The 24,134-nt window shown below is 44.1% G+C and overlaps 1 protein-coding gene across 5 annotated transcripts in view; it reads left to right on the top strand.

Moving 5' to 3' along the window:
* Positions 1–24,134, top strand: part of AATF (apoptosis antagonizing transcription factor) — a 57,996-nt gene that overhangs the window by 9,353 nt on the left and 24,509 nt on the right. For 3 of the 5 annotated variants that reach the window (XR_012676546.1, XM_075168369.1, XM_075168368.1), the window contains exons 5-8: positions 11,326–11,440; positions 11,776–11,980; positions 12,745–12,909; positions 13,684–13,767. Coding sequence is in view for 4 of the 5 variants with exons in the window: in XM_075168369.1 (XP_075024470.1) it covers positions 11,326–11,440; positions 11,776–11,980; positions 12,745–12,909; positions 13,684–13,767 (569 nt within the window). In the remaining variant the exon portion in view is untranslated. Of the gene's footprint in view, positions 1–11,325; positions 11,441–11,775; positions 11,981–12,744; positions 12,910–13,683; positions 13,768–17,570; positions 17,740–24,134 lie in introns of those variants that run through there. The other 2 variants (XM_075168370.1, XM_075168371.1) reach the window with 2 other exon arrangements.

Below are 24,134 nucleotides of genomic sequence, written 5' to 3'. Positions count from 1 at the left end.
ATATGCGTTCACTTTCAGTAGGTCCCTGAAATGCAAACTACTGGCTGAATTTTTGTGGGTTTTTTTTTTGCTTTGATTCCATCTGTCAGTGGATTAGGAGAAAATACTGGAATCCCACATTTCTGTTCTTCAGCATAAGCTCCAGATAAGTTGTTTTGGAGAAATGGAGAGAATACTGGTTTTGGTAAAAGGTAGACGTGCAGGGTCTGTAAGAATGGATTTGGTCTCTGAAGGAACAAAAGTGGGGGCAACAAATGTTATTTACACTTTGTAGGGCTGTGGGGAAGTTACACAAAGGTTTGTGATCAATAAGAAAATAAACCTGAATAAAGTGAATCAGATAAAAAAAAATCAAATGAAGTCTCCATGTGCTTGCAAAGCCATTATCCCCAAACCTGCCTGGGTTATTAATGTATTAATGGAGCAGCAGCAGTGAGCTCTCCCTAGCAGCGACCTTAACTTTTCAGCACAGTGCCTTGTCTGCTGCTAATAGATGCAAAATTGTATACAGCTTTTTAAATTCTGCTGAAAATTGTGCATCTTTTCTCAACTCACAGTGGTGTTTGAACTTTCATTTGTATTCTCTATAGTCAACTCTATCTTACTTTCCTGATCACTGTGATGTTACTCTAGATGATTCAGCCATGGACATTCTCTGTGGCCATGAGCTAGTGGCACTGCATCCATGCACAGGACGCCATTCCTGTATTCCTTGTACTCAAGGAGGATGTATCATCCGGAAGAAACCTTGTTTCCCCCATCATTTAGCATTTCTGCAGTACCCCTTGGAAATCCCTGCAGAAGAATTGTTGCGTTGGGCTCATTCACAGAAAGAGATGAGTTTATACCGGAGGCAGGGCGTTGAAGAGTGCTGCAGTTAGCACAGCTGGCTGATAGGCAGTGCTGCAACGCGTGACCTTGTTCACCCTATGAGCACGCTGCAGCGGGGCCCGAGGACAGTAGAATAGTGTGTTTTGCCTCTTGGGAATAAGTTAAATGTAATGATGGAGACCGGTCCTTTTTTGTACCCTACAAGTAGTCCCCTAGTCCTCCCTGCAGCCGGCGCAGCGTTACGGATAGTTTCTTTGTGGCCACTCTAGGGGTGCAATTACACCTTGAAATGGGAAATGGCAGTTGCTGCCTCAACAGTGGTTCCCAGTCCTGCCTTTGGACTGCAGAATATTAGAGCATGTGCACCTTTTAAGTCCTTCAATATGTGTTTTAAATGGGGTGCTGTGAAGAAACTTTATTCAAAAGACAGACATGGAAAGATGAAACGGGAGACGAGTGTGAAGTACGCGTAGTGTTTGCAGGAAGCAACTCACTAGTCATAATCTTGCTGCAGCCAGCTTCTTCAACGCAGAGTCAGTTGCTGGATAACTTACGTTTCACATTGATTAGTTATTCCCTTAAGGTGTCATATGTCTCAGGTGCAGCTAGCCAACAGTTGCTATTTACCTATGTTTTATTGAAAAGTAGAGCTAAAAGGAGCACTTACAAAACTTTGCAGGACTTGCCTGGGACTGCACAAGGCCGGGTGTTCGGTGCCTTCTGGGAAATGAAGGAGATGTTGACTTTTTGTTCCTAAAATGCGCAGTCCAGTCCAAACACTTCGGCTGACCCAGAAATGTCTGTTTCTGGGGTGGAAATAGGTGCATTTGTAGTGGCGTGCGGGTAAAGGACTGTGCTTCCACCTGGAGCTACTGGACCTTTATAATAATTGCCGGAGTTGGGCTCGTGGTACGCCAGGTTGGTTAACTGCTTCTGTGACAGGTATCTGTGGCTGGTGACTAAACGGCACGTTTGTGGACCAGGCCTCGTAAGGGGGTGATTGAGAATCCCACTTACGTTCATTGCCAGCAGGAGACCTCCAAAGATGCCATGTGTTTTCTGGTTTTACATTCTTGCATATTAAACATTTCTGTATGAGTGCTTCACACTGAGTATCTTTATCTTCTTCTGGGTTAGTTCTGTAATATTTGCTGAAAAGGGACTCAAGACAGAGGGAAAGATTGTATTAGTACCTATTTAGTGTATGTTTGTTTGTATGTTCTCAGTGTCTTTTTAATAGAGGATTTTTGCTGGATTCTGTTACTCTGATTCCTGATCTTTAAAAAAAAAAAAAAATTACATCCTATGCAACATCCAGATAAGTCAGGTCGGAGAAGCTGATTAAGCTTTGGCTAACTTTGAGTAAGACCAGGCCTGCTGTAGGTAGCAGAGAACCTGTTCCGCTTCCTGTGGGAGGGGACGTGTCCGGCAGGACGTCCCCGCTCCGGCGTGCTCCACCTGAGGGGCTCACCCCCTGCCTCGCTCCTCGGCTGCACCGCGTTGTCATCTTATGCGTCTGGTTAGAGAAAAGCCGTCAGATGAAATGTGCTTTATTGACACAGGCTCGGGATTTTTCAGACAAGCCTGCAGGAATCAACTGCTGATAATTCCAGTCATAATTTCGTTATCTCTGTTCGTGGATCACTTTTAATACTCAAATGTATCCATACGTACATCTGGAGATGATAATGTATTAATACAGAGCAGGGGAGGTGTCACTGAGGCACAGGCAGATTACCCAGTTTCCAGAGGCATAGAGCAGTTACAGGATTAATTGGTGCTAGGCAGGATCATGGACTTAAATATATTCTTGCTTTGAAGATTTTACTGGGAGCCTGCACAAATGTGTGACAGCAGAACTGGGTTTCAAGCCTGAGCGTAAATCATTGTGATCAGATCTAGCCCACTAAAAACTGGTAGTTCATTGTAATTGAATTGTATTAGTCTAGACACTTTTTGAATACAAAAAACATCGTGCTTGTCAATTCATGCGGGGTTGAATTTGATTTAAATGGATGTGGATGCGGGTGTCCCCAAATTTCACCTTTCCTCTCTGATCTAATGAAGGATCTATTCAACTTTTTTTGGGACTGAGCCAGAGCCTGTTGACATTAATGAAGACTTTTCTCTCGACTGAAATAAATGCATGAATCAGACCCTTTTTCGTAAGTTTTGTTGTAATGATCCTATGCCTTGGAGAGTTTTGGTCAGAATTGGGGTCGGTAAGGATGATAAGCTCCTGGGCTCATGGGTGGCCGTTCTGCGTACGTGCCAGTGAGTGAGAGGGAAGAGGTAGGAAGTGAGAAGCTTTAGACAAAGGCGCAGGTCTCACTTTTGGAGCTCTGTTGTTTGTGTGCGTGTTTAGTTGGGTAATGGGGGGTGTGAGGTTTTGTGCATGTGCAGAATTTGGGCTGTGCGAGGTACCAGGGAAGTATTTTGTGGGCTGTCGTTGCTGGCTGTGAATTGTTCAGAAATCTTGTGTAGGAGGTAGTGGAGAAGAGCAGGATATTTATTTAACTTGCCGTTTGGGGCTTTTTTCAGAAAAAAATGCTCTTACCCTCTATCTCAAGCTAAACTAAGGCTTTTAGCTTGTGGTATTTAGTCTTTTTGAGCAGAATTTTTGTATGCTTCTCTTGTATAGATGTGGTAAAATTGAAATGCTCCCATTTTATAGGTTATCTCCATAGCCATATGTGTTGGACAGTATTGGTGTTTGAGGTTTATTTTAAATCTGTCTTAAATTCTAGTGCAAAAATGCTAGGAGAGTCTGTAATTGTTGACCTGATACACCCGAACTCCAGACCGTGGGATTACACCACACTTTAAGCACATCAAATAGGTTTGCCTACACTTGAGTTTCCCAAGATAATTAATAGCTAATTAAATTGAGTTTAGCTAAATACTTGTGCATGTTAGTCTGTATACTCCACAAACAAGATGCAGGGAAACAAAGGCTTGCAAAGCATCCAGACAAGCAAGTGCAAATGTCAGCTAACTTGGATTAATTGGCAATTGGTTACCTTGAGATGGAAACTCAGTGCTTGTCATGATAAATGTAATTAATGGCCTGGTATTATATGGGGAGGTCAGTCTAGATGGGCTAATGTTCCCTTCTGGCCTTAATATCTAGATAACTATGAAATTTCACATTTCCTCTTCCTTTCTCATTCTTGCATGTGTACTTGGGGATTCCTGCCTGGCAGAGACGGGAATGCATGCTGTCAGCTTCTTTACATTTACAGTAATGTAAAACATCAGTTTTTATAAATCTCATTTTTACAAGCCACGTCCCCTCCCTGGTTTGGGCTGATATCAAAAGATGACGGTTGAGGCGAATCAGTAGAGCATGAACTTCATGGAAGTGTTTCTCTTTCTCTCCCTTCTCCGCTTTCCCCCTCCCCCAGTCCCCACTAATAAAATCCGTGAATACCAAGCCCTTTATTCTGTTGTTGCACCTAGTTATTTTCTTTACTTTTAGCAAACTCATCTGTGTCTGATCCTGTTGTCCTTACTGTCAAATGCAGTAATATTAGAGTGAAAGTGCTAAATTGAGTCCGTTCTGTAACTCTTTGGGAGTCAGCTGAACTGCTTGTGTGAAAGGGGTTTGCAGCATTGGCTCCTTTGTGCTGAAGGAATACAATTTTCCCCTCTGCAAAGGCTTTTGCATCATTTGCATTCCAATGGAACCAGCAAATTGGGCCTTTGGTATGGAGCAGACCTTTTTATTGCAATCAGCAGAAAAGTCGGCCTTTTTCCTACCATCATTTGATAAAATTCCGCACAGTCAGTGTTGGGAAGCATGAAGGCAATGTTGTTCCCATCATTTCCTAAAATAACCTGGACAGATTTACAGGTGCTTTGTGCTAGGATTCAGCTGAAGTCCGTGAGAAACGTGTACGTAACTACACCACCTCTAAAAAAATCAGCTCACACTCTGCTGCCGAAGGGCTTGCAGCTAGCCTATAATTTAGTCTAGGCTGGCTCTTGTAGCTTCTGTCTTACGCTTATCAGTAGTCTTTTATTTCTGTGCCGTCTTGGTTTTGGGGCACCAGGACATACAGGGGTGCAAATCTGAAGATAGCGCAAGTCCTGCCTGCACCGTGTTGTTCCTCCGCAGTTAGTTACGCAGCAGGAATTACAGAAAAGCTGTTGTCCAAAGCCCCATGTTTAAGATGCGATACCTGGAGGAATTCCCTCCGCCTTTTCCTGGCTGGTAGCGTTACTCTGCTGTTGGGAATATAGAGCAAGCTCCAAAAGTAATACTGACAGACTTCAGAATTATGATACACTGGAGCTCTGGCGTAATTCTTTGTTGAAGAAGTTAGAGGCCTAAAATGTTAAGGCTTATTGTTATTCTGAGTTGATAATCTCTGCCTTGCTTTAATAATTTTTCCTCATGCCTGGATAGCCTGCGAGTTGCACAATAATCACTCACACAGCTTTGTAATCAATGCCCAAAGTAATAGGATTCCGCTGGCCAACGGCAATTAATAAATTTGTGTCTTTTTTAAAACACTAGCAAGTCGGGCCTGAAATACGACTGACTGGCTTTCCTCATTTGCATATTTATTGCAGTGGAAAAATTCTTGCCGAATGATTGATGTTGAGCCTGCCTCTTGAATTCCAAACAGCACATTATTATGAAATGAAAAATGCCGGCCATACAGTTGATTAAAGTTGAAGACAGTGGAATCGGTGTTTTTTAAGATTGTGGGAGAATTAAAGGCATATTTTAATAGATGTTGACAAGAAGTGAACTAACAAAAGCAAAGCAAAGGATTTGCTTGAAAAGATTTAATCAAACGTGTTTCTTGGGGGATTAATTGCTGGGGATGACTAGTGCAAGTGGCTGGCTTGTGGATTTGAATGAGAAGTATTGTTCTCAGGCCAGCGTATTGAGTGCCATTTTGACCTGTAGTTTAACTCCTGTCCCACAGTCCTTTGAAAGGAGTGAATGTGGGGATAAATGCGTGTACCTGATAGAGATACTTTTCATTACGTACAGCTATTAAAATAAAAGAGGTTTGATTCCTCTCCTTCTTTTTATTTGCATAATGTGACCAGTGCGCTGGTTCTGTGCAGGGGCGACACGGTGACTCTCCACGGTGGCAGGGGGAACTCTCCCGATATTTGGCAGCTTTTGCTCTGCATACCGTGGTTCAAACACCAGCGTTGTTCCAGCTTTTCTGTGTGAGCACTTCATACAGCCTGTGGAGGTGCATGGAAAATTAAAAGCTTGCACGCCAATGATATTCCTGTGATGCCAGATCCTCAGATTTAATTGAGGGGAAAAAGTAGTTAATTTCCAGCTTTGGCGTGGGCTCTGAATTTCAGGCGTCCCCTGTGTGCGCGGTGTTTCGTGCGGGTACATCACGGTAACGATGCTCCTGTTTGTGTTTGCCGACGGTGTGTACACAGTAACAGGCAGGCACCGCTCTGAAGGGGAGCAGTGCCACAGCAGTGCCCCATCGCGCCCTGTAAGGTGCCACGAACGTACAGCGATGGAGTGAAAATCCTAAGAATTTTGCCCCAATTTTTAGGATTCCGTCCCTGACCGTCGCACTCCGAATCTGCTGGATGGATGCAGCAGGGTCAGGCGGGGAGGAGCGTGCCTGGTGGAGCAGTTTTGGGAATCCCACTGGTTGGCTCTCTGTGAATACCTTTGAAAGCCTGGCCTTGAGGCACCGGCTTTTTTCCATCGACTTAAAGTGTCCCTGCGTGAGGCCGCTCCCTGCTGCTCCGCACCAGCTGCTGCTCTCCGCAGCTGCTTGGAAGATGAAATGAGACCCCGTTTTTAGAGGTCATGAAAAAGAGCGTAGATATTTTCTGCGCAGGAAGCTGCCTTGCTGTAGAAATGCTGAACTTACAGCGATGGGCGAGCACAGAAGCCATCAAGCCTGCAAGTCCCCAGCACGGCAGAGCTTGGGTTTCAGCGCAGCGGAGGCACAGCTGCCCTCTGCGTGTGGAGAGGGCTGCTGGGGGGAGCGCGTCGTGGGGCCGGTACCCCGCAGCCAGGAGCCACCCCACGCGGAGGGGGGACGCCAGCAGCACAGCCAGTTTGTCCGTAACCACTGGCATTGACAAAATTGATTTTTGTGGTTTGAGAGCAGTAGGACAGATTTCATCTCTGGTGGGTCTCCTGACACTTTGATACATGGCAGTGCTATCCCTGAATGGAGCTAAATACTCCAGGGCTACTTTCTGACTGGGTGAAGGGATGTATAAAATGAGAACGTATGAGAGAGTATTAACAGAAAGGCACACTTTGATTTACTGATACTGGCTCCCAGCTTTCTTGGTGGATTGATATGCTGTCTGCTGGATCTGGAACAACTTTTTCACTCCTGTACACAAAATGAAGGGGCTCCCATAGACTCTTAAAAGTGACTCTTACAAGTTAGCGTCTCACCGCAGACACTCTGAGTCCCATTTAAGCTGGAAGTTATATTCAAACCACGTTTGCTGTGTTCTTGGAGCAGCTGCAGATGAATCCCACTCAGCATCCTTTTTTCTTTCCCAAAGAGCAGCTTTGAAAAGGTTTGATGGGAGGGGTTGCGTGTTGTCCTAGAGGGGTTAGTTGGCCTCTCCTACACCCAGAGTGTGAGTTGTTGTATTGGGGATTTCAGTTGCTCATACTGAAATGCTGTGATGGGATCCAGCTTCTTCTGTTTTTCAGGCAGTTCTGAGCCACCAAAAACCACCACCAAAAAACACAGGTTGGACATGCAGAAGTAACTCCTGGAAAACAAGATCATTTTGAGATTTTTCTCACCAGTGATGTATGGCCCAATATTAAAGGTGTTGGTTGTGACACTGATGTCGATATAAGGTAGAATATTTACCCCAGCATATTGCAGTGCAGATTGTAAGAGAGATGCAGCAAAGCTGCCAGCAGAGACTGGGAGAGAAGGGGTGGGAGAGGCACAGACTGGGGTTAACTGGGGTGATAGGCTGTGCCTGCAAAGTCGGGTCAGGAGAGTTTTACATACCACAGCTTAACAGTTGCTTTTGCAGGGCTGTGCCTGCAGTCGCTGGCCGCTGCCTGGTGCGCTGGAGTGGGAAGGGGCAGCTGGGGATGTGTTAGCATCTGCAGTTGGCTGAACACAATAGAGCAACACCCAGAAGTGATACTGGTGGCAGAGATAGTGTAGTAGCTCTGGGAATAAGCTGTTGGCATCAGGATCTTCCCACTGGTGAATGATGGTGGGAGGGTAGTCGTAGAGCTTTAACAGCCTTGGCCGGGTTGTGGTGCTTGTGAAAACCATAGTGTCGATATCTTCTTGATCCCGAAAGCTTTAGGAACTGAAAACGGTCAGGGACTGCCTAGGACCTAATACAGCTCATGGCAGTGGGAGGCCCCTGCTACATGGTCAGGGCTGGCGTTGCCTGTGCTCTTAGAGGTATTGCTGGCTTTGTTCTGTGAACAGAGCAGGGAAGGGAGCAGGAGGTACAAATCTGGTGGTTATCACATGTGAAAGCTGCTAGTTGGTTGCCTTAATGTACTGGCGTGCTTGAAAGCTCCATGTTTGTGACTCTTTTCTGTTTGTCCGTTTCAGACAAGGAACAGCATTAAAAAAAAAAAAGTGCTGGGAGGGGGTAGGAGGGCAGGAGGGTTAGCGTCCGGCTTTCCTTCAGAATGACATAGTTAGCATCTGTGAAACAGTTTTGTTTTACACTGCCTTCATTCACAAATGGATTCAGTCTTTTCCCCAAAGCAGACGTGTAAAGGCAGATGAGGGCATTAGAGGGAAGAGAAGATGGCGAGAGAGAGGAGACTGGGAAGAAAACAGTCCCTTCTGGAATTAAACGTGAAATGGATAGGGCAGGGCTGGATGGGAAGAGGGCAGGGGAGGGTGACACTTGGCTTCTGAAGTTGAGTTTACAGCACACTTAAGCACCCAACAGTAACAATGAGAATGCCATCCAATAATGCTATTAAATACACAAGAACTGAAAGCATGGAAATTACCCAGCTGTAAGAGGCTCATGATGAAGCCACTGTCTGGAATAATTAGCCCTCCCACCTGGTTAGACGCACGGTCATTGTCTTCCCTGCCCTCTCCATCCCCTTCACTCCAAATAAAATTGCTCCCCATCCCCACTTCTGTTGGGGTCCCTATCTCATAGCCTGGGGGAGCTTGAGCCTGTCTTTATTCCTTGCCTGCTTGCCGTGGCCCTGATATACCCCAGAAGAGCTGGAGTGCTACTCCAGTTGTAATTGACAGGATCAAAGCCGCCTGGGGTGCATTAGCACTGCTGCTGGAGGATAGGCAGCGGGTAGAAAATAAACAGTTTCGGAAGCTCTGGGGACATTTGGCTGTGTTGCAGGCAGGGGGAAAGATTTTGCTGTTGTAAGCTGCGCACTCAGGCTAGGGTGGGGGCACTTTCCTTTTGCAAGCGATGCTTTAGCTGCAGACACAACAAATGCGTTTTTAAGGGCTTTTGTCTGTTAGTCTCTTGGAATTGTTTTGATGCTAACACACGGCTGTTTTACAAGTATGGCAAACCTAATCCGTTAATAGGTTTATATAGAACGTGTCTAAAATGAACCGCAGGCCAGGGGAGGATGAGTTCAACAGCTGATCTGCAACAAAAATCTTAAAGCATCTTCTCCTTGACATTCCTGTTCCTGAGGTCAGGCCGTAATTTATCTGAAGGTGGTGACAACTGAGCAATATCACAGTGGTAACATGCGGGAGATTGAGACCTCTGAACGTCTGGGCTGATTCCTGCTTGCACTGTCTCTGTCTGGCTGATGAAGATTTGCTGTTCACTCTACCCACGATCTCTGTGTCCTCCATTAAAAAAAAAGAAATAAAGAAAAAAATGAAGTGGTGAAAAGTTCTCTCCATTCTTTTACGCTAACTACAAAGAAAGAAACAGGTTTGGGAGTTAAGCAAAACAGCCCTACTGACTTCACCTCAGTGGAGGAACTGGCAGAGGGGGTACCAGGGGAAGCTCCGGAAAACGTCCCACGGCTGCAGTGCTGCTCCGGACAAATCCACGTGCTCTGGCAGCCAGGGTTACTGCTGCCCGCGAGGGTGCTTGTTCTGGGTGTGTGGGGAGGGAAGCCAAGCCTGCGTGAACATCTCCTGCAAGAAAACAGATCCTGAAGCGGTGTGCTACGTTCCTCCAGCGGTGCATTTTTCCCCCCTCATGTGGTGCCTCTTTGTAAAAGTAGAAGGCAATGCAGTGTCAGGTAAATATAAGTTAATGTGTGTAAAGTTCAGTTTAGGTTTTCTGATAGAAGCATCCTGAGTGTTTTACCTGTAAGAGCTGACCCTGTGATTGATGTGTAGCAACGTACAAAGGGAGAGTTTGTGTAGGCCTAGACAAACACTTGTTTTATATCACAGTGTTCTGCAGGGAGGCTTGTTGATTGCCACAAAAGAACTATTTTTAAAGAACAGATGCTGCAACAGTGTGCAGTTAACCCTTCTCACAGTCAGCTGCAACTGTGTGTCCTTGGAGAACATAAGATCATTGGAACAGAGACCGTTTTCTCTGCATTTGCATAGGTATAGGAAAATTGTCAGCTATGAAAGCTTTTGGATACACAGCATCAGATCTACATTCAGGATTTGTGTCTGCAAGTACCCTGGAAAACAACTACTCATCCCTGTAAAACTTCACACCGTGTATTGATCATTTTGTACGCCTCTCCACCCCAATCTTTTCTTCACTTTCTCTCTTTCTAAGGATCTCTGGGCCTGCAGTTCTGCTTTTCTGATCAGAATCCTCTCGTTAAACTTGCCAGGTCATTGTTTAAGTTTCCCCCATAGATCAGATCTTGCTACATTTAATTTTACTTACAGTCTAATTTCTTATACCTCCTGCGTGGTGAGCACAGCGGCATAGAAACCAGCAGTAGTCACAGCCCTGCAGGAGTTTGGTTTTTCTTCTTGCCTTCCCTCCTTCTGCTCCCTGTAACATGCACATTATGTCCAAGAAAGAAAAGTCAGAGGTCAAGTTTAGACGGGATGTACATATATACGTTTTCCCTTGTGTTGCTTCATATTATTCAACTGAAGCTGGCCTCTGCTGCCAAACTTAACAAAGGAGAGAAATGAGTTAGTCAGCAAAAAAGGTTGTTGTCGTATGCATGTGTCATCAGACACTTCTGCACAGAGTACTCGCTTCTTCAATATGTTAATCCTTTAGGCTCTGCAGTCTGAATGTTTGTCGATGAAACATTAGATCAGTATACTCCCGATGTGCAGCCAGGCAGATGTTTAGAAGGCAGTCCAGCCTCCCTTCCTCCCTTTTTAGAAAAGAAGTGTTCTTTCCCAGCGGTGGTGTTTGATATTAACAGCTATAAATCAGTTTGAAGATAAAACCACATCTCTAACTGGTGAGAGAAAAACAGTTAATGGGACATGCAGTAGCTGTGGCAGAAATTCAGATTCAAGATGAGAAACTAAGCACTGCAAGGCTAAGTCTTCACCAGAAGCGAGGATCAGTGGGGAATTGTCACTTGTGTCTCTCGTTCTGCAGGTTGTAAAGCCCTGGAGGCATTGCTGAAAGTATTAGTGGAACTTCAGGATGAGCTGCTTTATCAATACCCAGGCACGAGGCATCTGGTAGACGGAAAGCAGTCAAAAACTGAGAGGTAAATACAAAATAAGACAAGACCTTTGGTCTCCAACAAACAGGACAATGCACAGCCTTCCTGACCAAACTCAGTCTCTGCTGTTCTCTCAGTTGCTGCTGTATCTGGGTGACCGACACGCTGGACAAATGACCATTTGAATTCCTCCTGCCAGTGTGGGAAGTCTGTTTTGTAATCTTTCTGATAACAGAGGAGGGGCTAAACCATGGGTCTTTTGGCATAAATATATCACCATGGTGTGGAAAAGCACGGGTGGTAGTGGAGGGGCCATTAAGAATTCACACATGTTGCCTTAGAGAGGTATAGGGTGTTCAGTCTGCGTATTTTTGTTCTAGTGATGATGAAATCCCTAGCAGTAGCGATGAAGAGCAAGTGGATAAGGCTCAGAAGAAGAGGAGGAGCCTCCCCAAACGAAAGCTAAAGATGGAGGACTACCCAGAATTCATAGCCAAGCGGTATGCTGACTTCAGGACGTATCGGAACAACATCTTGCAGAAGTGGCATGACAAGACAAAGCTGGCATCTGGCAAAATGGGAAAGGCAAGTCTTTGTTTATGTGTGCTGATATGCTTATTGTTTAGCAGAGATTTGTGGAACAAGTTGATTTGAAAGTTTCGTATCACAGATGTTCCAAGTTATGCTGAGAGTTACAGCCCTAAGAATTAAATACACAGGTATACCCTCTTCCCCAACCTTAAATGAGTTTGGAGAGAAGCTCAGCCCCCAAATTTCAAAGGCATAAACTGCTCTCTTTTGTTTTGAGTAGATGGGCAGAAAAAAATTTTTCAGGGGCAAATGGTTTCCCAAGTTTTGTGAAAAACTCTTGGATAGTATTGGTGTTCTCCCAACCAGACATCTCATCATAGCCGGTCTCCAGCAGCAAGAAAGCTCTGTGGAAATGCCACTATTGCGGATCAACAAGCTGTTTGTGTTTTATAACAAAAGTAGAGGCTTCTGGGGCGCTCTTCCTCCATGAAGTGCACACTTTAATACAATGGGTAATCATTTCACCCGAAGATCCAGGGTCTCCTAACATCTGTGAGTTAGTATTAATCATTGAGAAGTTCATCTGAACCAGAACAGCAAAGGCATTTTATTAAGCCAGGCGTCAGGTTGCCTCAGGTTGGGAAGGGAGGGAGAGGGAGCAACAAATAAAAAATCCTAGCAAAAATCCCTGCACGAAACCCAAACCCCCTCCTCTTGGAATGCTGTCTGCTTATCCGCTGACATGGAAAGATAGAGGAACATTGCTGCCTTGAGGAAAAGCTTTCTGCATTATCTGACACTAGTTAATGTTGTTGCAGGGTTTTGGTGCCTTTGAGCGTTCAATCTTGACTCAGATTGATCATATTATGATGGACAAAGAGAGATTACTACGGCGGACACAGACCAAGAGATCAGTGTATACAGTGCTGGGAAAGCAGGAACAGGAATCTCATCCGGTCCCTGAATCTTTGCCTGAAAATTCGGTAAGGGTATTTTGTTTATATAACTCATCCTGTAGCAGCAGTGAAACTCTCTGCAAAACAATTAGCTTGAGCCTTTAGCAGGTAATATTCTTGTTTGTGAGAGATTTATGAAGGAGATATCTGAGTGTTGATTCCAGTAATGTAATGGCTAAGAAAAAGATGTAGACATTTCAATTCCGGTTTTATGGTATTTGCATTATCTCCTCTGCCAGTTCTTGACAGGGGAAAACAAGGTTTGGTCTGTGATTGTGCCCCTCCTGTGCTGTAGGAACTGATGCTCACTAAATCTGCTTTTTGAGGTAGCAGCTACAAAACTTTGTTTTTACTCTGGAGTTTAGAATCTTTAACCCAGAGTCCCTTCTAAAATCATACTGCATATAACCTATAGAATATGTTAGTAGTAAGTCTGTTATTAATTTAGTATTTAAGAATGAATAAATACTCAATTCTGAGAGATCATGTAGAATTACTGCACTTGCAAGATGTATTTTTGCCATTACATTAAAAATATCTGTAGTATTTTGCCAGAAAGACTTTGCACAGTCCTATTTGTTTCCCAGTAAAGGTATCATAAATCTATTTTGGCATTGGCAGCGTTTCTGCCTTGCCTTTAAATGTATTCATATTCCTAGTCCTTAAAAGCCTTATGTTGGGAGCCTTTCTCCATTCCTTCATATCTTCAAGTGTGTTTACAAGCTGCTGCACGTGATGTTATCAGAGTTAGGGACAGAAATACACCCATACGAGCTTTCCGTATTTCCTTTGTGTTTCTAGGAAGTCCTCCCTCAGTCAGATTCCAACAGGCACCTGAAGGACATAGATGAGGAGATATTTGATGATGATGACTTTTATCACCAGGTAGGTGATGGTAAATCTGTGTTGGAATTATGGCTCCAGTTGGTTTTTAATACTTAGAGAGCTAATGCAGTCGTTTCCATGCTCTGAATTTCTCTAAACCAGTGAAACTCGGTTACCTCTTTTAACATCCGAAATCTCTGTAGATACCTCAGAGGACTTCGCTCTCAACTTTTGATATAGGGCTACGTGAGCTTCAACTTGCATTGTGGATGTAAACTTACTGCCATTACTGGCACTGCTGTACTTGAGTGAGTCGGGCTGCAGGATAAGGTCTATGCCTGTAGTTCTCGCTGGTGAACATTGCTACACAAGAGAAAAATTACTGAATTCTCTGAAGGTGACTGTTCTCCGTGGGTAGAGTCCCATTATGAAAAACGATTCTAGTAGATCCTCAAAAGCACCCAGGTTACTCTCATCTCAACCTAAATCATCTCATCTACCTACAGAATGAAAGTTGCAGGGCTTCTCTAGCACTTTTCTTGGAGTTGTGCCAGCTTGGATTTAGGCCAGTTATTCTTTTTACTTGCAAAATTCTTAGAAACAAGAAATCTGCACCCAGTGCATGGAGGCTGCAGCAAAAACCTTGTGTTTGTAATTTATTTAATAAATGACAGTGCCAGCTTTATGAAATACTGAAATTGCCATATACTGAGGCGTACGATTCACTGTACGTCCTTCCCCAATGCATGAAAAACTAGTTTTGCTCTGCTGATCCGCAGAGAGCTTTAACTTCAGGACTAAACAAATATCATCGTATCATTAGAAAGGCAGAAATTTCTGATCTGAATAGTTATTAGAGTGGCTAGTAAAGGGTTAGGGCAGTCGAGAGCTGTTGCCATGTGACTGTGCTCTGATAACTGATTTAACCAGAAGCATCTGAATACTTTCAGAATTTGGGGTTTCATGTACAGAGCCAGGACTAAAGATTAATAAAAAGATACATTAAATTGGTAATTCTTACCTGTGTTTTACGGATAGGAAATACAGACAACTTTAATGCTGCCTTTTTGTTCCCCTCCAAGAAGGTTTTCAACACACTTCCAACCCTACCGCTATAGATGTCCCAGAACATTTTTGCAGTAGACCTCACCTACCGCAGAATTAGGACAATTTGAATATTTAATGTTTGTGAGGGATCTATTCAAGGCAGCATGCCTCAGAGCCAGGAATGTATTCCAAGCTAGCTCCTCTCCAGGCTGTGTATTTATTGTAAGAGCATCTCTGCTAGTATTGCTGTGAATTGAGCAGCATCTCTTGGGTAGGTGAAGATGCCAGGTTCATCCGTGTAGGCTCTAAAATGGAGATCAGAGAGTGCCTGTCTTATTGGCGGCGGTGGTTGAAGAGGCCAAATCTGTGACACAGTGAGATAATACTGAGGTGGAATTTGGGATCCAAGCAGACCAGAAGCCCAGCTTTGGGGGCCAAGTGGACCCTAAGAACACAGAACAAATTAAGTTAGTATAACAAAACAGTGAAGGGTTGAGGAGAAATAGCCGTGATTGACAATCTGTGGGCCTGTGCAGAGAAGGTGCTTATTGGCCATGAAATGTTAAATTTTTAAAAGAAAAATAGCAATAGATAAGTGGCCCGTCTTTCCTTCTAATAACTTCAACTTCGATAAATCGTGATTTCAGAAATATGACTAGTCACAGCTTAGCTTTTCCCCTCACTGGTTAATTGGGGTGCTGGGGTTAATCTAAATTAAAACTTAAACTAATAGAGGTCATTGAGGGAAGAGAATCACCTGAGTAAAACAAATGGGTCTGCCAGGCACAACTGTATCTTGGCCATTTCCCAAGAGGGAAGTGGCAGCAAATTGGAGTTGTTTCAGCATTCGGTAGAGGTGAAGGATGGGTGACACCGTTTTAATGTACGGCACCTCCGGAAACGTTCCAGATTGCATTCCTTGCTGTACCAACTGCTGCCTCCCGCGCACAGTGAATAGGAGCAGCACCAGCCAACAACATCTGGCAGCACAGCAAGGAATGGGTGCAACTTTCGAAACCCCATAGACTCTAAATATGGTGCTTAGCCTGGTGGAGGCTTTAATCACTTACCACTCTTTGGCAGCGGGCTACGACAGCTTATCCTAGCCTCGTACATCACGCACAGACATCTGCTGAGCCGCGAGGCAGCTACACATTCATTTTCCTTTCTTGCTTGTTTTTTTTTTTTATCCTTCCCTCCCTCCCTTCCTCCCTCCCTCCCTCCCTTCCACCCTTCTCCTCTCCTCCCATCCCCAATATGCTTCTTGGGAGAGATGATCTGTAAAGATTACTGCTTCATTGTGTGCAAGTAATTGTGGGGATGCCAGCCCCTTGCCAGACACCACGCAGCACCTGTTCCGCTGACCTGGTTAATGTCTTCTGTTGAGTGGGATTTGGCAGAGATTGGAGCTGAAGCCAATTCAGCGATAAGGCTGAAGAAAATGGCTGTATGTTTTCTGTCACCTCCCAATTAAATTGGTTTCATAAAGTGCTTTCCTTTATTTGTCAGGGGGGTAAGCTGAAGCTGAACGTTGCATTCAGAAAGGGTAGAGTGCATTACAATAGAGCGCTGACAATACAGTGAATGTGTTTTCTTTCAGATGGGTCACATGTGCAGCGCTTTTGTGTGCGTGTGCATGTGTGATTGCGTGTGCGGATGTACATATGTAAATAAAATGGAGAAAGGAAACTGGTTCTTCAGGAGTGATTGGCAGCAGCGTCTCGGTTGTTGGGCTGAGGTTGCTCAGAAACTCTGACCTCTGTGTACATTTCAATGGGTGCTTTTTTCTCTGTATTTAAATTCAGATCCAGACCTTTTTTAGTATCGCTTTCATTTTTCTAAATAACATTTTGTAATGATTAGTTTATTTTGATTACTGCTTATGGTTTATTAAAGGTAAACATTCAGATAAAGAAGGACATTGGAAACCAACTTCCTGTATATTTCAGTGCGAAATTAAGCAAGATCTGATGAATGTGCGCAAGTTAATGATAACAGAATAGTAGTTATACTCTTTTGTTATAGATTATAATACAAAGCTCTTTAATGAATCTGTTTTTCCTGTGGAAAAACAATTTTCTTGTCCAGGTCTTGGTAGTCAGTGGAATTCGCCATGTGGGGCTGGTGGAATTTTATGATGATTCAGGATTTAACTCTGTTTTGTCTGTTCATCCCACTTTGCCTTTTCTAATATTCTTCACTTGTTTTATAAGCCGTTATAATTTTTATTGTGGTGTCCCATGTTGAATGGTAATGTAAAGATGAGCTGAGTAATGCAAGAGAAATATTTTTATTTAGGTTGCACTGGGTGGGAATAGTTAAACTGTTTCAGAAGGATCCTCATTACTGACAGCAGAGAGAGGCTAGACCCCATTTCCTTTTCTTCTAATCTCTCATTCATACATGGTTTTAAGGAAAGAAAAAGGCTTTTATTTTTAGAAGTCATATTTACGTAGAATTCATTACAGCTGATATTGCTGCATTAAGACTTAAAATTCCAGCCTGCTACCAGAGAGCTGCTGGTCTGACATGCTACAGTGGAGATTTTATTATTAGGTTGAAATACTTCTCTAGTAAAGGAGAGAGTGGAAATTGGTTTATTTCCAACAGGAATTAGGTTAGTGTTCATATGCTAAGCGTTCCACTGGTAGCAGCTCTTCCCAGAACAAATGTTCATCATTGATGGCAGCAGGTATGCCTAAGGAGAATTAGGAATATACATAATCCCTTTTTTTCTCCGCTCTCCTGCTCCCTCCTCCCCCTGATTTTGGTTATGTTGTATGTCATCGCATTTTATAACAACCCGCAATCGTCAGTCTTGTCTGTGATCACCACAGCTTCAGAAGCTGAGCCGGGCCAAAGGGGATGGGGAACATGCAACGAAACGCTGAAGTCTTCAAAGAGGGATGGCAGCAGTTTGCCAGGCAGGACTGCCAGTAGGTTGGAGAGGACTGTCATCCCCCAACTTCTGCCTGGCGGAACTGGAAATGAACTCTTACTGTCTGGGATTTACTGCCCAGGTGAGCATGCTTGAATAGTGAGGAAGAGGCTTGCTCCCCTCCTTGTCTGTACCCTCATTACTTAGGAGAGGAGTTGATCCTGCAGAAAATGTTGTTTAATTTTTGGACTTGTAATGTTCTTATGGTTGTCCCTTGTGGAGTGGCAAGTGTCCCGTGTGCCTGCCCACTCTTGCACACTCTGTGGGAAAGATGCGGTTTTTACAAGTGAGCAAGAGACCTCACTAACTTCCTTCTTCCTAGCTTCGTGTTCAGAGTGCCTGCATTAATCTGAGTAACCACAGAATGAACTTCCAAGTCTGAATCTCTTGTTAAGAGACTTGTAGCTCAATTTGTTTCTCTGCTGGGCTGTACTTGTGTCTAAATCACCTTGTATGGCTTTTTAGGAAACTTTATCTCATGGGGTAGATTTCTCCTCGTGCCCCAAGCAGGAGTCGGCCTCGAGCAGTTTCCTGGGCACATACTGTGGTTTTCTCTCCCCGGTATTTGATAATGCCATAAACAAGTAATTACTAATCCAGTGAACTATTAAAAGTCGATAATGGTGAAGAATAGAGAGAAGACTGGCTTTCTGACAAGCTGGTTTACCTTAATTAAACTGGTGAGTGATTAATATGGACAGCTGATCTTGTGGCTTTAATTAGATGCATTTAGAGTTTTGTGTGAATAAGAGATGTCTCGAACCATCCCACAGGTTAATGGCAATACAATACTCTTATCACAGGCATGTATCTTTCAAACGGCTGGATAGATGGTTAATAACACGTTTTAAGCTTGATTTGAAACTTCTCTTAATGGATTATTAGAAAATACGCAAGTCAATGCCTATTTTATACAAAACTGGATTTTAATAAAATGCTTTTTAAAAAGAGACTGTCCAGTGATTTCATCTTGCAGTTTAAGTTTTTACATTATAAATAGATTGCAGAAAATTAAATTTTAAAAGGTGTTTCAAGGGGGTATTTGACCTGTAGTCTAGATTTTCTCTGGTGTTGCTAGAAATCCAAATGGTGTTACACTACTACTGTGTGGAAGCTTGAAAGAGGAGAAGAAACAACTTGCTTCCCCTTCCAGGAGAATGCAGTATCAAATGTGTGCTGAATGAGTCCGGGACTAGAAGCAACCTTTTTATAATTTATGCCGTTTTAAATAACTGTATGGTGTATAGATCTGAAAAAGAAGGAAAAATTAATGTGATTTACCATGTCTCTCCAAACACTAAAGGAGAAAAAGATTAAATTAGAAAGTGTTGAAATTACATTGATAAAATGCACCTCTGTCAACTTTCCGTCCAGGAGTGACTTTGCATTTTCAGCGGGAAAGGGGAAAAGCATTTGGTGTTTGTAGTCTTACTTCTTTACTTGGACTTGACAAGTTGTACTTAGCTTCTCTTTTTGTTTCCTACAGTTATTTTGTTAAAAAGTAACTGTTTTTTAAACTGTTAAAAGATAACTTAACAGTAACACATTTTTTCAATGTGACATGTCATGTTGCGGCTCTGTGGGGCAGGATAAAGGTAATTTGACTGAGCTTTTGAAAGGATTTTAAAGGATGTTAAAAAATAGCAGAGCACAGTTAGTAGACCTTCACACCACACTAATTGTTTGTTTACTGTCTCTAGTAACAAATACACATTTAGCTAGAAAAGTCCACATACGCAATCTGCAAATATTGTAGAGTTCCTGAGTATTTTTTTAGCCAAGGAGTGACAGAGTCTTCTAGTAAAGGTAAGCAGCTGCTGGTAAACCTGGAGTCTGGGTTTCTCACGTTTTTCTCATTGTTTCAGAATCCATGGGTGGTCGAATCTTTTTCTGTTTCTGTGGCTTTCAGCAAGCGACTAAGATGGCAGAAGCGGTATGAGGTTCTGCTTTTCCATTGTTCGACACGGTTGTTTTAAAATGAACGTTGTCAGCCCCTTGTTTGATAGCATTATTGGTGCAGGGAGCCCATTAGGACTGTTTTGACTTCCTCGCACAGCAGCCAGCGCAATGGCCGGGCTGAGACTGCGTCTCACCTCTTCGCTTACCTGCCTCGGTGAATTGAACGGCAGCAGTGCCACTTGCAAGACAGAGTAGGTGGCTTTGATGCACTGTAGCAGAAATGACCCGTGCCTTTACTGGCTTTTCTGAAGATTTTATTAACATCAGGGAAAAAGTGTTTCTTTTGTTCCAATTATATTCCTAAGCTTTGAAAACTAAACTGTTTCCTGTGATATACTACAGATCAACTTTCGTGAGGTATTAATTTGAATTGGTCTGTGAGGGCTAAGCAAAGTGAGCCTTTTGTCACGAGGCTTATTTCAGCTATACTTAGCTCTTTGTCTCAACTGGAAATTCTTAGGGGTCTGCAAATCAGAAAGGTCAGCAACTGTAGTATTAGAAACACTGATAGATAGTGCATGAAAATGAGACCTAACCTCTAAAATGAAAATTGACCTCTAAAATGAGAAATGAATCTCTATTACCCTTGAACAACACCCTGATGGCATTTCTAAATCCCTCTAATTTTGTACAATGTACTTTGTGTGCATCTCTCTAACTGGTGTGCAGAGGGAGTCCTTTTAAGGTGAGTTCTTTAGAAAGCACACATCATTGACTCCAGTGTAAATTTTAACAATGGCTTTGGTGTCAGCAAAGGTGGGTGAATGCTAACCGCTTTTGAAGCTCTTGCCTTTGGACGTGTTCTGCCTTGCTCTTTGTTAGCGGTTGCAGATTTTAAGCTCTCTTGCGTGCTCAGGACACAGGAGGGAGAGTCAGTTCCCATCTGCTCCCAGCCCTCCGTGAACACGGCTTGTGGGCCTTGGCAAACCACGCGACCTCTGCGTGCTTTCCTTGTGGTTGGTAGTCCCTGGTTTCGACTAGGGAGTCTGACGGGGTTGGTTTTAATAGCAAAGCTTTGTTGAGTTCGGAAACACACGTGCGCAGGAGCACTCATGGCACGCATCGCCACTTCGTTCCAAAGACAAATAAAACTGATGTTAGCAACTTTCTTCTGCTTACTATTGCCCGTTGTCTGCTTTGCACATAGTTTGTCCTCCTGCTTCCAGCTTTTGGTAGGAGCAGCTCGGAGCTGTAGTTGAGTTGCAGACTGCTGGACGTGGTTGCACTTCGTTGCAGGTAGAGAGTTGTGTTCATTTGCGTGGGAGACTGAGCTTAGGTTTTTGAAGTTCAGGGAAGATGTGAAGAGGTGAAGGAGGGAAAGCGAAAAAGGATATGTTTCAAATCAAAGCCTTTTGATGCTGAAATTGCCTGACTCAAACTCTGTCTTCACACATCAGGGCTTAATGCTGATAGTGATTTACTTACACTTCCTAGTTAATAATTAGACATTGGGAGACACCATATATCACTCCTAATGGAATATATGGGGTCTGATGAGAGTTTTCTGTTTTGACTAATAAATTTTAACCAGAATCGCCAAGCTTAATGAAATATTACAGTTTCGGAAGTGTTTTAAGTCTTGTGCTGTGAAAACAGTGTTGCTTTATTCAGTAAATGAATTTATCATTCATTCTGTATCCTGAGCCCTGGCTGGCTCTGGAGCATGGGCTGAATGCAAGACTCTGAACTAGAAAGCGGAAAAACTAATCAAATCCTTAAAGACCAAAGGCAGCGAGGCAGGTCTAGACTGACTTTTTCAGTGGTAGCCTCTGGCTACATCCACTTTTATTTTAGTAACCATTGTTAGCATGATTTATAACTTCAGCTTTAAGACGTACACTATTTAGATGTAATAAGATGCTTTGCAGCTTTTATTTCTATTCCCTAATTTCCCTCTTGTCCCTGCTTTTTTTTACTTCCCCCTCGTCTTTGGCTCCCTCTCCTCTCCCCGGGAGCGTCCCCCGTCCTGCAGTTGACGCTGCATTGAAAGAACATTTCACTGTCAGCCCCAAGGTCAACAAAACCGCCTCTGCCTCAACTAACGGCTGATCGGCTGGTGGCCTAGTTAGTGCAGAGGAGAGGACTGCGTGCAGGGTTTAGTCTCCTACTGCTGCACAACGCTTTTCCCTGCCAATGCTGGTGAGAGGATCCTCTACACGGAGGAGAAGACATGCCCCCCAGCAAACAGTGGGATCCCTGCTGTCGCCGTGCTAAGTGGCACGCAGTTCAACTCCTCGCCCTTCTCAGCTGGCACGGGAAACGCTGCCTTGCCAGAAGGAGAGTGATCCCGTCCAACAAGATCCTGCCCGCTTCCCAGGTACAGCATTAGGAACCTGCCCCAAAAATGCACCTCTTTCTAACCAGCGTGGACGTAGTTGTAAGACCTTGGCGGCGCTCCTTAGTCCACCCGTCTGTGGGTTTGGTGGGTCACCAGGAAGAGCAAGTCCTGCTGGAAATGTCTTGCTGCTTAGTTCTCTAAGAGTGTAGGACGTCTGTGCATTATTGTCTTCTTGTGCCCTAGCTCTGCCATTGCTACTCAGCAGTTTTTTCTGTGCATCGTGCCAAGGAAGCAAGATAAGAGGAGACAGTAAACATGCCTTACTGCTGGAACAGGAGGAAAGCACTAAAACCTTGCTGCACCATCCCTCGCTGCTGTTAAAACCCTCCCTCCCACCTTGCTTTTGACAGAATATTGACTAGAAACCAAGATCCCATTTCTCCTTAGCCTTAAGGGCAGCTGTTTACAGAGTAGCAGTGTTACACAGGTTTACTGTGTCGTATGTCTGTGTAACACTGGATTTGGATCTTGTATTTAGCTGCCAGAAGTGACTGTGATGAAGTGGGAGAGATAAACTGATAGATTGTGTGCCAGAAAGATGTTGGGAATCAATCAGATAAACAGGGCAGAGAAGTAGCTTGCTGTTTTCTAGTGATAATAAACCAGTGGCCTCCTTTCCTGGAATTTCTGACTGTAATTGCTGCAGTAATAATGTCCAAAAATAAGCAAATAGAAAAAAAATTGTGGCAGGTTTTTAATTATGCTTGAATCGCTCTTTTTTTTTGTAGTATGATGTATGCCTTGAAGGAGAGGAAAGATAGGACAGGTATAAATATTATCTCTGTTGCTTGAGTGTCTCTTATTTGAAAATAAAAAAGGGTCATAAAGTGATACTCATCTACCTTTATGGCATTTTTTTTTTGTGGGGTGCACGCCTTTTCCCTCTCTCACTTCGGTAGTGTACTTAAGTGATCAGAAGCTGTGGGAGTCAGCGCGTTCCTCACGTAGCACCGTGCCCGGGACAGCTTTTGGTGTCAGCTGGGCTCGGTGGGGCAGCGTCGGTGCCTGGGAAGCCGTCTGAGGGCAGGCTGCTCTGAGCGCAGTCGTAGTCAAGAGCTAAGCTGTGCTCAGAAATGCCGTCGTCTCGCTTGAGCTGGTATTTCCTTATACACCTTCCCGGCTGCCGGGGGCCTGTGGAGCTTCTTTCTTGTCCTCTTGCCTTCTCTGTGCGTGCCGTCTTGGGCCAGGTGAAGACTATAGCCAGGACCATGCTGCTCCCCAAGCCCTGCTTTCCGTGACTGTTGCTGTGCCTCGATTGCCTGTTGCAGTCCAGCTCTCCTACTTGAGCAGAAGTATAGGGTGGAGGAAAAGTGTCGTTCATCCTTTCTTCTCTAGCATCTTTGTGGAATTGCCTGCACTCTCTGGTTTCCAGGTGGGTCTGTTTCGGGTCCTTTCTGAGCTGAGGCAGTAACTTCACTAGAAAGCAGTCTGTGCCCCTCAGTTTTCGAGGCTTTATTTCTGTTCTTTGTGTTAATATGTTGGCTAATACCCAAGGCACAGCACGTATAATTTACAGTGAGTGGTGATAAACATACAGCACTGGTCCAGTATCCAAAAAGGCTGTTCACAATATTCTTTGGCTGCAGGAAGCAAAAAGGACAAAACCCAACCCTCAGGACATGAAAAGAAATAGAAAAGCCTGCTTGAGCATTCCTGCTCTAGCTATAAAAATTATTTTGCTGTGCCGTTCCTTAGAGCGAGCGTTACTGCCCAGCAAAGCTTTACTTCTCTTTGGTGAAGTGTTTCAGTTCCCCCCTGCCCTCCCCACTCGAAGTGGGGGGCGAGACCTGTGGGGCAAAGGCCTTCCTGCAGATCTGCCTGCGTTACATCTCTTGCCCATGGGATTGTGTACACCACAGCCTGTGAAGATTCAGGCCTTTTTTATCCTTCCAAAAGCCCAAGGAACAGTACCAGCCTCTGAAATACAGCTGAGTTCTTCATTCTGCCCCTCCAGGTGAGAAATGACCATCTCGTGTCAGGCTCAGCTGCTCTCATCCCCCCAAGCTTGTCACCTATTTGCCCTCTGTGGCAACTTTGCTCTAGGCTCCTGGGACGAGCAGGTACCGAAGGGTTGGCCCATCTGACAATCCCAGAGGGGGCTTTGCAGTGCCCCCAGGGATTCCAGTCCTTTGCTATTGCTTAGAC

Source organism: Calonectris borealis, chromosome 19, assembly GCF_964195595.1.
Source record: "Calonectris borealis chromosome 19, bCalBor7.hap1.2, whole genome shotgun sequence".
In the NCBI taxonomy this organism is placed as follows: domain Eukaryota; kingdom Metazoa; phylum Chordata; class Aves; order Procellariiformes; family Procellariidae; genus Calonectris; species Calonectris borealis.
The sequence above is the reverse complement of the archived record's forward strand: the minus strand, read 5'-3'. Positions and strand labels throughout refer to the sequence as shown.